General features: G+C 44.9%; 1 protein-coding gene across 3 annotated transcripts; it reads left to right on the forward strand.

Annotated features, from left to right (window-relative positions):
- The first annotated feature begins 2,766 nt into the window (after positions 1-2,766).
- Positions 2,767-9,945, forward strand: plvapa (plasmalemma vesicle associated protein a). Of its 3 annotated transcripts, none has more exons than XM_064341279.1 (6): positions 2,768-3,346; positions 5,613-5,682; positions 6,518-7,227; positions 8,545-8,740; positions 9,007-9,058; positions 9,706-9,945. In XM_064341279.1, exons 1-6 carry the CDS (start codon positions 2,960-2,962, stop codon positions 9,716-9,718), a joined length of 1,428 nt encoding a protein of 475 aa, XP_064197349.1. In that variant the 5' UTR covers positions 2,768-2,959; the 3' UTR covers positions 9,719-9,945. The 3 variants fall into 3 exon arrangements, with proteins under 3 accessions (XP_064197350.1, XP_064197349.1, XP_064197348.1); XM_064341278.1 differs by having other exon boundaries at positions 2,769-3,346; positions 8,545-8,752; XM_064341280.1 differs by lacking the exon at positions 8,545-8,740 and having other exon boundaries at positions 2,767-3,346.
- The last annotated feature ends 5,025 nt before the right edge of the window (positions 9,946-14,970 follow it).

A 14,970-nucleotide genomic window follows, 5' to 3' on the forward strand; every position in this document is an offset into this window, starting at 1 on the left:
TGTGTGTGTGTATGCATGTGTGTGTGTGTTCATACTACACTGAACACTTCTCAAGGAAGGGTAAAACCGGAGTCACAAAGGGAAATATATTCGCATGATCCAGTGAGAATATTATACCGTCAACGAAGTATAATATAGCATGCAGTTAGTACTTCTGCCACTGGATGGCAGTATATTGCATAGAAAGGTGGATCCACTGTAGAAAAAACTGCCTGCTATTCTTACATACCAGCCCATTGATATTTCTCATTATCGTTCTGTGGGCCATTGCAGTTCAGCCATTGTCAGGGATTACTTAAGTTAATTATATGGCCATTTTACTCATTAAGTCAGTCTGTGTATAAAAGGGGGACTTTTCTAATGTTTTTGTTGAAATGCCATTTTAATTCACCAACTACACAATATCACCACATACCCAAAATCACCAACAAAACCTCCTGACTCACCATCAAAACGCCCAGAATCACCATCAAAACGCCATGAATCTCCCCACCACACCCGATTCACTGACCAAGAACTAAAATGTGCCGTGCATGTCTGGAGAATGAATCAGTGGGTAAAGGGAGAGGTGTTGTGTGTGGAGATTACGGAAGGCCATGGTGGGCTGCAGCACCACCGTCTGCAGGGCTGCACATGCTGCTTCCGCCCTTTGTTCTTAAGTTTATGTAAAATCCAGCCCTGACAGGCACTCAGAGTTTGTCAGAATAAAAGGCTCCATGAGCTATGGCTTCCTGCAGTCATGGGCTCTGGCATGGACTCGCTGCCTAACAGGAAAGACCCTGTGCTGTGCTCAACTTCCCTCTCCAAACCCCCCTCTTAAAAGACACCCGTCCTAAAGAAGGAGAGTGTGACCCCAACTAGTGTCAGAAATGGGAACCGTGAGGGACTCACTGATCCCAACTGAGCTGCTGGAACCTGCACCCCCCACCCAGGGGGGCACCTTTCACCTCCACCTGCACCCCCCACCCAGGGGGGCACCTTTCACCCCAACCTGCACCCCCCACCCAGGGGGCACCTTTCACCCCCACCTGCACCACCCACCCAGGGGGACGGTCTTTCACTTCTCACCCCTCAGAGTGCAGGCAGATCCACAGGGATCCATTCTGACTCTGGCGTTCCACCATGGAACAGGAAGGAGTTAAACTATGGAAAAGGAAGAGTTTACTCTCCCATCTCCCTACAGCACACACTGCTACCTACACGTGCACACTGCACATGCACACACTCAGTGTAATAAAAGCAAAATATGACTGTTATAACATTAGTTACATTAACATCAGAAACTTGTTCTCCATTATCATCAACATCATCATCATCTGCATTATACTGCATTACACTGAATACCCGATGGCCAGACACAACCGATAAAGCCATCACATAAGAGAGAGCACTGTGCTGATTAAGGAAACTACTGGTTTCATTTTTGTCTCTTGTAAATGTTGTCTTCTATCGCAAAGGACTAGAATTATTAACAGTGACAATGCATCATAATTTTGAGCAAACACAAAACTGCTTGACAACTCTCTGAGACTTCTGAGGACACGTTTGGTCAAGATTTGAAAATGCACCATAACAGAAATTCATTACTCATTATTATCCAAAATTTGACTTGAAATGGTCTGCAGGATAGGAAAACAGAGATTGTGTACTGATGATGTCTATAGGCAGAGAAGCAGAGGGAATATGCTCAGCAGTTAGTATTGTAAATGGTAGCTATTCTGATGAATTTAAGATTTAGAATTTTTTGTGCAAAAGAAAAGGTGTTTATTTCTTTTTTATTTCTCTGATGGGTTGAATTTTGTGGGTCCACTAAACAGGTTGTGTATTTTGGCTGTGACCAAGAGTCACGTCTTCAGAGCACAGCCTGGCTGTGTCTAAGAGTCACATCTTCAGAGCACAGCCTGGCTGTGTCTAAGAGTCACATCTTCAGAGCACAGCCTGGCTGTGTCTAAGAGTCACATCTTCAGAGCACAGCTTGGCTGTGTCTAAGAGTCACATCTTCAGAGCACAGACAAATTCAAATAGTAGAAGTTTTGGCATGAGACAACAAACCAGAGCTCATGAATGCAAAGAGTGAATAACCATGAGAACACCTGAGAGCATGTCAGCATGGTGAGACAGAAACTGACTGTACAGCACACATTGGGACCAATCACAGAAACCTCCTACAATCTTAAAGTTGTGACAGCTTATTTTTTTAAATCATATTTTGGATTTAATTGTAGTTCATAATAAAAATAGTCTAATTAAAATGGCGGGTTTAAAGCCTTCCTCTTCGCAGCTGGGGCCTGTAAACATGTTATAGTTACAGCGGACTGTCCTCTGCGCAGCTGGGAGTTGCAGCAGACTGTCCTCTGCGCAGCTGGGGCCTGGGAACGTGTAGTTACAGCAGAATCCCGTCTGTCCCTGCAGGATAGAACAGGTAAAACCCAGGGCAATGGCCTCAGTTACCACTTCACAGAAAAAAACTAAAACAGCACTAACCTCCCAGCAGCCCCTTGGGTTTTTTCCACCGCTGACATCTGGTCTGTTTCCAAACACACTGATGCGATACGGAAATCTGTTGATGATATTGTTTAGGAATGACTCAAATAAGTTCCAAAAAAAACCATTGCAATTGTTACTTGTACTTATTTACAATTACCTGTCAAGCTAGATGGGGTGGGTACAGGAGGCCATAGTGAGAACAATGTTCGCACTACCCCCCCCCCGCCCCCGCCCCGCCCCAATGTGCGATGTTATGATAACCTCTGGAACGATGTTCAAGGGCAGTGCAAAGCAGGAAGGAGTCATGCAATAGGAACAGTGGAGCTTCGTTTATAAACAGTGAATATTTCCCACCCGTCTGAGACCGGCATTCTCAGCAGAACGTGTCTGATGTTTGACTTCCCAAGGACCTGAAGAGGAGAATCTCAAGCAGACAGGCTCCAGCTCAGCGGCTAACTCCGCTCAAACAGCCATGTACAGCGGAAGCTATCCACAGACCAAGTTCGCTCTGGACGCAAAGAAAATGCACAAGTCCAAAGGAAAGAGCTGTGGCTACTACTGGCGCATCATCTTCTTCTTCAGCTCACTGATCCAGTCGCTGATCATCGTGAGCCTGGTGCTGTTCATGGTGTACGGGCATCCGGAGCAGTCGTCAGAGGAAAAGCGGGCGCAGGACCTGCAGCAAAGCTTCACGCAGCTCACCGCCGAAAACAAGCAGCTGCAGCAGCTGAAGAGCAACCTCACGCGGCTGCTCAACACCACCCTCACCAAGAAGCTGAAGGACGACCAGGACCTGCACAGACTGCGCAGACTTGCCAACGTGTCCACTGCCACCATCCTCAATTTCAACACCAAACTGGTGGGTAACCCAAACATTTTACACATCTTTTATTTCTTTAGTGTTCAAAGAAGGAGTTAAAGTTCTGGATATATTTTGTGTTGAAATCTAATATAGAGGGGCTTGTGCATAGGCACAGATCTGTGCTTGTTCTCAAACAGATCTTTGGAGTTACATTGATAAGTACTTTGTTGGGTTTAGATCTGGCGTTTAATAAATTATCATTTAAAATATATAATGCTCCATTCATAAATCTGTCATTATTGACAGGCCTGGATTTGTCCCTATAAGTCATTGAAAAATAGAAGTACACACGGTCTTAAATTTATGGGGAACTTTTCCCCCCTTATTCACCATATTTGTAACCTACCATTAAAGAAAATCTGGTACAGTCCCTGTTTTTAAATCTCACCTTAAACCCTATGTTTATTAAATTGGCTTACATAATGACTAATAGCCATTTACCATCCATCTTTTCAGATTTTGTATTGCCGGGTTTCAATTCTGTTTTTACTGTGTTTACTTTTACTGTGCATATTTCTTCTTGTTTTATTTCTTTGTTTTTATGTTGTAATTTTATTTTAATTTGTACCTCATTCTTTTTTGTTCTGGAAAGAAATTTGCTCTATGCTTGAATGGTGCTATATAAATAAAATGAATTATTATTTTAAAAAATCATATTTGTTTGAATTAAGGAAAATGTTTCAGTTTTTAAGTTGCCGAATATATTAAAATTCATTATGCCGATAATGTGACAATTAGGCCTAATATGCCTTTTTTTGCCTTTTCATTCTGAACATGGTTGGCTCTACACAGGGCCCTCAGACTATAGTAATGAATAGGGCACAACAAACCATTTTTTACCCAAATACTCAGGAATCATTTACAAAATGGCTGGTTCTTTTATACAAAACAAAACCCATTAAATGTTTGGAGGATCTGAATGCCACTGTGTGACTGTTGATTTTTCTCCTCTGCAGTATGTGTGTAAAATGGACTGTGTGACTGTTGATTTTTCTCCTCTGCAGTGTGTGTAAAATGAACTGTGTGACTGTTGATTTTTCTCCTCTGCAGTATGTGTGTAAAATGGACTGTGTGACTGTTGATTTTTCTCCTCTGCAGTGTGTGTAAAATGAACTGTGTGACTGTTGATTTTTCTCCTCTGCAGTATGTGTGTAAAATGGACTGTGTGACTGTTGATTTTTCTCCTCTGCAGTGTGTGTAAAATGAACTGTGTGACTGTTGATTTTTCTCCTCTGCAGTATGTGTGTAAAATGGACTGTGTGACTGTTGATTTTTCTCCTCTGCAGTGTGTGTAAAATGGACTGTGTGACTGTTGATTTTTCTCCTCTGCAGTGTGTGTAAAATGGACTGTGTGACTGTTGATTTTTCTCCTCTGCAGTATGTGTGTAAAATGGACTGTGTGACTGTTGATTTTTCTCCTCTGCAGTGTGTGTAAAATGAACTGTGTGACTGTTGATTTTTCTCCTCTGCAGTATGTGTGTAAAATGGACTGTGTGACTGTTGATTTTTCTCCTCTGCAGTGTGTGTAAAATGAACTGTGTGACTGTTGATTTTTCTCCTCTGCAGTGTGTGTAAAATGGACTGTGTGACTGTTGATTTTTCTCCTCTGCAGTATGTGTGTAAAATGGACTGTGTGACTGTTGATTTTTCTCCTCTGCAGTGTGTGTAAAATGGACTGTGTGACTGTTGATTTTTCCCTCTGCAGTGTGTGTAAAATGGACTGTGTGACTGTTGATTTTTCTCCTCTGCAGTGTGTGTAAAATGGACTGTGTGACTGTTGATTTTTCTCCTCTGCAGTGTGTGTAAAATGGACTGTGTGACTGTTGATTTTTCTCCTCTGCAGTGTGTGTAAAATGGACTGTGTGACTGTTGATTTTTCTCCTCTGCAGTATGTGTGTAAAATGGACTGTGTGACTGTTGATTTTTCTCCTCTGCAGTATGTGTGTAAAATGGACTGTGTGACTGTTGATTTTTCTCCTCTGCAGTATGTGTGTAAAATGGACTGTGTGACTGTTGATTTTTCTCCTCTGCAGTGTGTGTAAAATGGACTGTGTGACTGTTGATTTTTCTCCTCTGCAGTGTGTGTAAAATGGACTGTGTGACTGTTGATTTTTCTCCTCTGCAGTGTGTGTAAAATGAACTGTGTGACTGTTGATTTTTCTCCTCTGCAGTGTGTGTAAAATGGACTGTGTGACTGTTGATTTTTCTCCTCTGCAGTGTGTGTAAAATGGACTGTGTGACTGTTGATTTTTCTCTTCTGCAGTACATGTGTGAGATAGAGAAAAGGAACAAAGCGCCTGTGCTTCCCGCAGCATGCCCCGGGAGCTCGAACCGTAAGTCTACACCTGCTCTGCTCCTTAATGCATGGCATCTACATCATTCTTCCTTGCTGATGGATAACAGGAAAGGTGCAATTAGTTGTGCAATAAGTGTTTGTATGGCGTTTTGCTACAGCAGAGTGTTGATGCTTTTGAAGTGTGTAGCTCATAGATAAGAAGTTCGGATAACTTATAAGTTCAGGATGTTCTGGGTGTTAATGAGAAAAACATACACATATTTGCTCAGACATCCCTTACAAAAAAATAGCATGTTAAAAAACCACGTGCTCAAAAACCACATGTGAACGCCCAGCATGTGAAGAGTACAAGTGAACTATAAAAATAATCCCGCTCATAAGATGATAGCAGAAAAAGTCACATTTTGTTTTCACGTGAAAGTTGTACTTAATGTTTTATAAAGGAGAAGATGCACATTTCTCATGACTTCATGCAAATCCAATTTTCTTTTCACATTGTCAAACATTTTTTCACGTGAGAATTTCCAGTTCATATGTTACATTTTCTGTTAAATTCACATGAGAAAATGTGAACTTCACTTTTGAAATTGTGATTTTCTTATGTAAAAAGGCAACTTTCACGTGATTTTTTCATAAGGGATCATTCAAAGCTGTTCTCTCTGTGGCCACTTGCAATGACCACTGATGTACTGTCTGTGTCAAAAAGTAACAGGAACCATATGAAATCCATACAACAATGTTAAACTGCATGTTCGGAGAAACGGAGAGCTGTTAGGGTTATGTTCTGGTTGTGTTGTGGCTGTTAGGGTTATGTTCTGGCCGATATGGTATGTTACAGTTACAGGAAGTCATTCAGTGCTCTCTCCCCTCAGCTAGCACCAGCAGCCAGCTCATTCAGCGGCAGGCCATGTACAGACTCCTGGAAGCCAACTTCACCCAGACTGTGCAGCACCTGAGCCGGGACCTGGAGCTGGCCAACCGGGCGCGGGACAGCCTGACGCTGGAGGCCATCAGCCTGCGCAGGAACTCCTCTGACCTGCAGCGCCAGCTGGACGCCTATGGCAGGAAGTGCAAGGGCGACTTCGTCCAATCACTGGACGGCATCCAGACGGTGACTCGCGCCTTCATGACCCGGATTGATGGCCTGTTCCCAGTCGTGTTCCCCTTCCAGCTCACCTGCGAGAAGCAGAAGGAGCAGCTGGACCAGATCCGCAGCAACTGCAGCAGCCTGTCGCGTGAGGTGGAGACCAAGTTCCAGAGCTACCTGGACAGCGTGGGCTCGCAGGTGTCGCGGATCCAGGCCGAGAGCAGCCGGCTGAATGTGCAGAACGCGCGGCTGCAGGAGGACCTGCGCTGGAGCCGGCAGAACCGCACGGCCGAGGCCGCGCTCAGCCGCAGGAGGAGCCAGGAGGCGCAGGACAGGTACGATAAGGAGCTGGAGCGCCTGCTGAAGGAGCAGAGCAAGCTGAGAAATGAGAATGAGCTTCAGAAACACGGCATCGCTGTGAAGAGCAGCGAGATCAGCCTGCTCACCAACCAGGTCCTCAACCTCAACCAGTCACTCAGAAACTGCATCCCCAAGGTAAGCCTTCTCTCTCACACACACACACACACACACACACACACAATACACACACACGCACACGCACGCACACACACGCACATGCACGCATGCAATACACACACACACACGCGCGCGCGCACGCATGCACGCACGCACTCACACACACACACACACACACACACAATACACACACACGCACACGCACGCACTCACACATGCACGCATGCAATACACACGCACGCGCACGCGCACACGCACGCACGCACGCACGCAATACACACACACACACACACAGGCAATACACACACAAACACACACACACACACATACACAAACACGCAATACACACAAACAATACACAAACACACACACACGCAATACACACACTCACACAATACACACACAAGCATACAATACACACACACACAAACACAAACAATACACAAACACACATGCAATACACACACTCACACAATACACACACAAACACACAAGCATACAATAGACACATACACACGCACGCAACACTCACACACACACAGTACACACAGACAGACACACACACACACAGATGCAACACACACACAATACACACACAGACACACATGCAACATACATACACACACACGCAATACACACACACGCACACGCACACGCACAAGCACACGCACACAATACACACACACAAACAAGCAACACACACATGCAAACACGCACATGCAATACACACACAATCAAATCTGACTCCCGAATGAGTCCTATTGTTTCTCCATATTTTTGTGCGATAGTGACACATGTAGGAAGGGTATTTACTGCAGGATAGTGACACATGTAGGAAGGGTATTTACTGCAGGATAGTGGCACATGTAGGAAGAGTATTTACTGCAGGACAGTGACACATGTAGGAAGGGTATTTACTGCAGGATAGTGGCACATGTAGGAAGAGTATTTACTGCAGGATAGTGACACATGTAGGAAGAGTATTTACTGCAGGATAGTGGCACATGTAGGAAGGGTATTTACTGCAGGATAGTGGCACATGTAGGAAGAGTATTTACTGCAGGATAGTGACACATGTAGGAAGGGTATTTACTGCAGGATAGTGACACATGTAGGAAGGGTATTTACTGCAGGATAGTGGCACATGTAGGAAGAGTATTTACTGCAGGACAGTGACACATGTAGGAAGGGTATTTACTGCAGGATAGTGGCACATGTAGGAAGAGTATTTACTGCAGGACAGTGACACGTGTAGGAAGGGTATTTACTGCAGGATAGTGGCACATGTAGGAAGAGTATTTACTGCAGGTCACAGGCACGTTTTCTGCCTTTCAGCCGGCTTCCCCCAAACTGCCAGGGCTGCTACCCGGCAGCGCTGGAACAGGAGGGACTTTCCCAGTTCTAACCAAACCAGGACTGGGAGGAACAGGAATTAATTTTCTGGGACTAACTAAACCAGGATTGAATGTACCAGGAATTGGAGGAACAGGGATGAATTCACAGGGGATGAATGTTCCCGGAACGACTTCAGGCTTTAATATTGGTATTACTCGCCATTTTTAAAAGGCATTGAATGTGGTGAAATATCCTGTGTGCAGCGCTTAGTGCGTGCACGTGTGTTTGTGCTGGGATTGATGCTGTGCTGTGACTGATGTTGAGCTGTGATTGATGCAGTGATTGGTGCTGTGATATACTGATGGTGTGATTGATTCTGTGCCGTGATTGATGCAGTGATTGCTGTTGTGATGTAATTGATACTGTGGTTGATGCTGTGCTGTGATTGTTCTGATTCTACAGATCTTCAGAAGCACTTAAAGGAGCTCCAGGAAATGGCAAACAAGGACTCTGGGTAAGTCTGTTCTGGGCTTAAACCTTCTGAAGTGTTCTGGTAAAGTTAGAGGACATGTACTTCAGACAGCACTGACAAAACAGGAAGTTTGTCACCAGGGCAGAGCAGTTATAGGGCCAGTGTGCTATAGTGACTGTGTGTTACAGGGGGCAAGGCATTACAGGGAGAGAGCATCATGGGGGGAGGCGTTACAGGGGCAAAGTGTTACAGGGAGAGGGGGTTACAGTGAGAGGGGGTTACAGGGGCAGTGTTTCAGGGAGAGGGGGTTACAGGGGCAGTGTTACAGGGAGCGGGGGTTACAGGGGCAGTGTTACAGGGAGCGTGTTACAGTGAGAGGGGGTTACAGGGGCAGTGTTACAGGGAGCGGGGGTTACAGGGGCAGTGTTACAGGGAGAGGGGGTTACAGGTACAGTGTTACAGGGAGAGGGGGTTACAGGGACAGTGTTACAGGGAGAGGGGGTTACAGGGACAGTGTTACAGGTACAGTGTTACAGGGAGAGGGTGTTACAGGGACAGGACAGACTTACAAGTATGACTGGGTGCTCCAGAATGGGAAAACAAAATTGTAATTTAGTGTGACATCTGGCCAACATGAAAACTTGCAAGCCCCTTCTGCATCTCACTTTGTCCATCTCTCTTTTCTCTAGTGTCTCTGGGTAATTCCAGGGAAGAGAGGAGACTGCCACACTGCCAGCTCTAATCTACAGCCTTCTGGAACTTTATGAGCATATGAAGAGGACACACTCATAACTGTCCTGTTGCTTTCCCTGTGTACACGCATTTAAAGCTGCCATAGACCGCTCAGACCAATTAACCACCAGCACCTTGTAAACAGCAATGTATGGGATGTATATACATTCATAAAAAATAAATATATTTTATGGGAACCTTTGGAGTCGGCTTGTAGTTTTGTTTTGGGCAGACCTGTCCCCAGCAGCACCCAGCCCCCCCCCCCCCCACCCCCCCCACAGGGTTTTATTCTTATTGTCTTAAAAGTGCTGGTGGACTTCTGGGAACACTCAAGTGTTTATGATAATCTGCCAACCTGTTGACAGGGTAATTGAGGACCGCAGAGGTGATGAGGCCAGCCAAAACACCGGTGTTTACAGAGAAAACAATGAGAAAAACCCATTGCGCAAGAAAGGCGGATGTTTCATCACTTAAGATGGATGCAAAATTGTATTATTGCATGAGAGACAGAGACAGAGAGAGAGAGAGAGAGAGAGAGCAAGACATGGAGCATCCACTGGAGAATTCCACAGCTATAATAGCCTTGGCCACTGTACAGGGTACCTCCCATTACTGTTGCATTATGATAGGGAAGTGTATCTTTAAAATAAACACGGGCCCTTCCCATAGTCCTGTCATAAACTGCAGGCATCGTCAGCCACTGATCTCAGGAATGCATTGTTCTGTCTGCTTCCAAACTCCACAGGCCTCCTATACTAACCCTGCTTCCTGGGGTACACCCAAACCCCACAGGCCTCCCACACTAACCCAGCTTCCTGGGGTACACCCAAACCCCACAGGCCATCCACACTAACCCAGCTTCCTGGGGTACACCCAAACCCGTCAGGCCTCCCACACTAACCCTGCTTCCTGGGGTACACCCAAACCCCACAGGCCTCCCACACTAACCCTGCTTCCTGGGGTACACCCAAACCCCACAGGCCTCCCACACTAACCCTGCTTCCGGGGGTACACCCAAACCCCACAGGCCTCCCACACTAACCCTGCTTCCTGGGGTACACCCAAACCCCACAGGTCTCCCACACTAACCCTGCTTCCTGGGATACACCCAAACCCGACAGGCCTCCCACACTAACCCTGCTTCCTGGGGTACATTGACAGCCATTGTGACGAAAAGCCATAGGGCCGTTTTGAAACCAAATTCATCCAAGCTCCATTCTGTGTCTAAGTGGAGGACGGAGTGTGGCGCAGTGGGTAAGGAACTGCGCTTGTAACCGAAAGGTCGTAGGTTCGAATCCCGGGTAAGGACACTGCCGTTGTACCCTTGAGCAAGGTACTTAACCTGCATTGCTTCAGTATATATCCAGCTGTATAAATGGATACAATGTAAAGTGCTAAGTAAAAGTTGTGTAAGTCGCTCTGGATAAGAGCGTCTGCTAAATGCCTATAATGTAATGTAATGTAAGTGGAGCTTCCCTAGGAAACCCTGGTGAAGCGTGTGGTCGCAGATGACCCCTCGCAGGTAAGGTCCTGTAAACGTGTGGAATTGGGCTCCTTGCATAGGTTACCCCTCACATTCAATGACACAAGGTGTCATTCAAAGCAAACAGCAGACTCAGGAGAAGGAACCCCCTGCTATTATCAGGATATCCTCTGTTAAACTGCATTTTCCCTCTGGTACTGTGGGCCTGCCCTGAAGTAACCCCAGAGGCCGGCCAGCGTGTGGTTCACACAGACACTACCGTATTACTGAGCTAGACAAGGTTCACACAAACACTACCTATCACTGAGCTAGGCAAGGTTCACACAGACACTACCGCATTACTGAGCTAGGCAAGGTTCACACAGACACTACATATTACTGAGCTAGGCAAGGTTCACACAGACACTACCGTATTACTGAGCTAGGCAAGGTTCACACAAACACTACCGTATTACTGAGCTAGGCAAGGTTCACACAGACACTACCGTATTACTGAGCTAGACAAGGTTCACACAGACACTACGTATTACTGAGCTGGGACAAGGTTCACACAGACACTACCGTATTACTGAGCTAGCAGTAGACAATGGTGGTCACACAGACACTACCGTATTACTGAGCTAGACAAGGTTCACACAGACACTACCGTATTACTGAGCTAGACAAGGTTCACACAGACACTACCGTATTACTGAGCTAGGCAAGGTTCACACAGACACTACCGTATTACTGAGCTAGACAAGGTTCACACAGACACTACCGTATTACTGAGCTAGACAAGGTTCACACAGACACTACCGTATTACTGAGCTAGGCAAGGTTCACACAGACACTACATATTACTGAGCTAGACAAGGTTCACACAGACATTACCGTATTACTGAGCTAGGCAAGGTTCACACAGACACTACCGTATTACTGAGCTAGACAAGGTTAATTCATAAGGATTTTTCACACAGCACATCCAAGTCATCATCATGAGAACCATTGTGGCTTAATTTATTACAGTTTTGAAATGAAGGTATACCCACATCAAGCTAACGGCTACAGTAGCTGGACATGCCAGTTTGCTAGTGACAGGGTTGATCACCATGATAAGCCTACTATTATTAATTCAATATGCCTTCTATGCAATACACACTGGATCTAATCAGCTAGCTAAGAGTCACAGTAATTTTTCTGCTATCTAATGTAACCCTACATACTCATTGTGTAGTTTTAATCAAAACAAACACAGAAACCAAAAGCACAATAATTACAGATTACCAATGGGTTTTTTAGGAACAAATATTTCTTAAATCACAATTTATGACCGGGCGTATATCAGAATCACACTCGTAGGCCTGGTTGTATATCAGAATCACACTTGTAGGACTGGGTGTATATCAGAATCACGCTTGTAAAACTGGGTGTATATCAGAATCACACTTGTAGGACTGGGTGTATATCAGAATCACGCTCGTAAAACTGGGTGTATATCAGAATCACACTTGTAGGACTGGGTGTATATCAGATTCACGTTCGTAAAACTGGGTGTATATCAGAATCAGACTTGTAAAACTGGGTGTATATCAGAATGACGCTTGTAGGCCTGGGTGTATATCAGATTCACGTTCGTAAAACTGGGTGTATATCAGAATCACACTCGTAAAACTGGGTGTATATCAGAATCACACTCGTAAATCTGGATGTATATCAGAATCACTTGTAGGACTGGGTGTATATCAGAATCACGCTCGTAAAACTGGGTGTATATCAGAATCACACTCGTAAATCTGGATGTATATCAGAATCACTTGTAGACTGGGTGTATATCAGAATCACACTGTAGAAACTGGGTGTATATCAGAATCACACTCGTAAATCTGGATGTATATCAGAATCACTTGTAGGACTGGGTGTATATCAGAATCACACTCGTAAAACTGAGTGTATATCAGAATCACACTCGTAAATCTGGATGTATATCAGAATCACTTGTAGGACTGGGTGTATATCAGAATCACACTCGTAAAACTGGGTGTATATCAGAATCACACTCGTAAATCTGGATGTATATCAGAATCACTTGTAGGACTGGGTGTATATCAGAATCACACTCGTAAAACTGAGTGTATATCAGAATCACACTCATAAAACTGGGTGCATATCAGAATCACGCTTGTAGGCCAGGGTGTATATCAGAATCACTCTCGTAAATCTGGGTGTATATCAGAATCACACTTGTAGGACTGGGTGTATGTCAGAATCACGCTCGTAAAATTGGGTGTATATCAGTCACACTTGTAGGCCTGGGTGTATATCAGAATCATGCTCGTAAAACTTGGTGTATATCAGAATCACGCTTGGAGGACTGGGTGTAACTGTCCTGAGGTGTTTCTAAAGGGCACGCATAGATAGATATAAACAGACATATAGATAGGAGGGGGGAGAGTGGAGAGAGGGGGAATGAGAGAGATGGAAAGAGACAGAAACAGAGAGAAAGACAGAGAGAGAGGGAGAGCACAGAGGATTTCACCGTTTGTCCTGTGTCAGGTTCCTGTCGGGTTCCTGGCTCTCACACTCTTTGTTTGAGGCTGTGACTCTGATTGCACTTCCTGTGCGGCTCCACGGGACCTGCTGGGCAGCCTGGTAAATACATTACGGGGCAAAGCCTCATTCCCACACCCCCGCCCTCCTCTGAGGTAAACAGTGTCCCTCTACGTCCTCGAGTTGCCCCCCGAGCTAAATTCCGGAAGCAGCTGAGCTAATCGCTAATCTACCGCCTGGCCACATGGCTGTGATCACACAAAACAACCCTTACGTAACTGAAGTCAGAGACCACCACTCACACACACACTTACACACACATAAACACACACAACCATACACACACACTTACACACACATAAACACACACAACCACACACACACACACTTACACACACATAAACACACACAACCACACACACACACTTACACACACATAAACACACACAACCACACACACACACACACTTACACACACATAAACACACACAACCACTCACACACACACTTACACACACATAAACACACAACCACTCACAGACTCACTTACACACACATAAACACACACAACCATTCACAGACTCACTTACACACACAACCACTCATTCACTCACTTACACACTCATGAACACACACACGCAACCACTCACACACTCACTCACACACACACACACAACCACTCACACACACACTTACACAAACACATACACAACCACTCACACACGCAAAAACACACACACACTCACTTACACACACTCACACACATATAAACACACACAACCATTTACACACACTCACACTCACACACACATAACACATAACCACTGACACACAATCCCTCACATGCACACACACAGAAAAGCTCTAGAAAGAGTACAAAGAAGGGAAACAAATCTCTATCCTGCTATGTACATTATGAGGACTTAAAACATTTTAACCTTTTTTAGCTTCAGCAAACGTCATATTACAAACACCTGGCACACTCTTATCCAGAACACACAGCAATGAAAAACAGATCACCATGAAGGCACAGAGGTGGATTTATGAGTGTAACCTAACAGAAAAATGTAATTGAAGCTTTTACATTTAAAAGAATTAACAAAGAGTACTATGGAATATATTCAATCATTCATGAGCTCAATTACCAGATAAAAGTGGAAACAGTTTAAGCTGAACATTGCAATGAAGTTGTGAAGTTCAAAAAATGCAA

Source organism: Anguilla rostrata, chromosome 6 (assembly GCF_018555375.3).
Source record: "Anguilla rostrata isolate EN2019 chromosome 6, ASM1855537v3, whole genome shotgun sequence".
Classification (NCBI taxonomy): domain Eukaryota; kingdom Metazoa; phylum Chordata; class Actinopteri; order Anguilliformes; family Anguillidae; genus Anguilla; species Anguilla rostrata.

Bases quoted from the DNA above. Each gene is read 5' to 3' on its own strand.
- plvapa (XM_064341278.1), top strand. From the start codon at position 2,960: ATGTACAGCGGAAGCTATCCACAGACCAAGTTCGCTCTGGACGCAAAG. The intron at 3,347-5,612 runs GTGGGTAACCCA...TCTCTTCTGCAG, and splicing joins TCAATTTCAACACCAAACTG to TACATGTGTGAGATAGAGAA. The intron at 5,683-6,517 runs GTAAGTCTACAC...CTCTCCCCTCAG, and splicing joins ATGCCCCGGGAGCTCGAACC to CTAGCACCAGCAGCCAGCTC.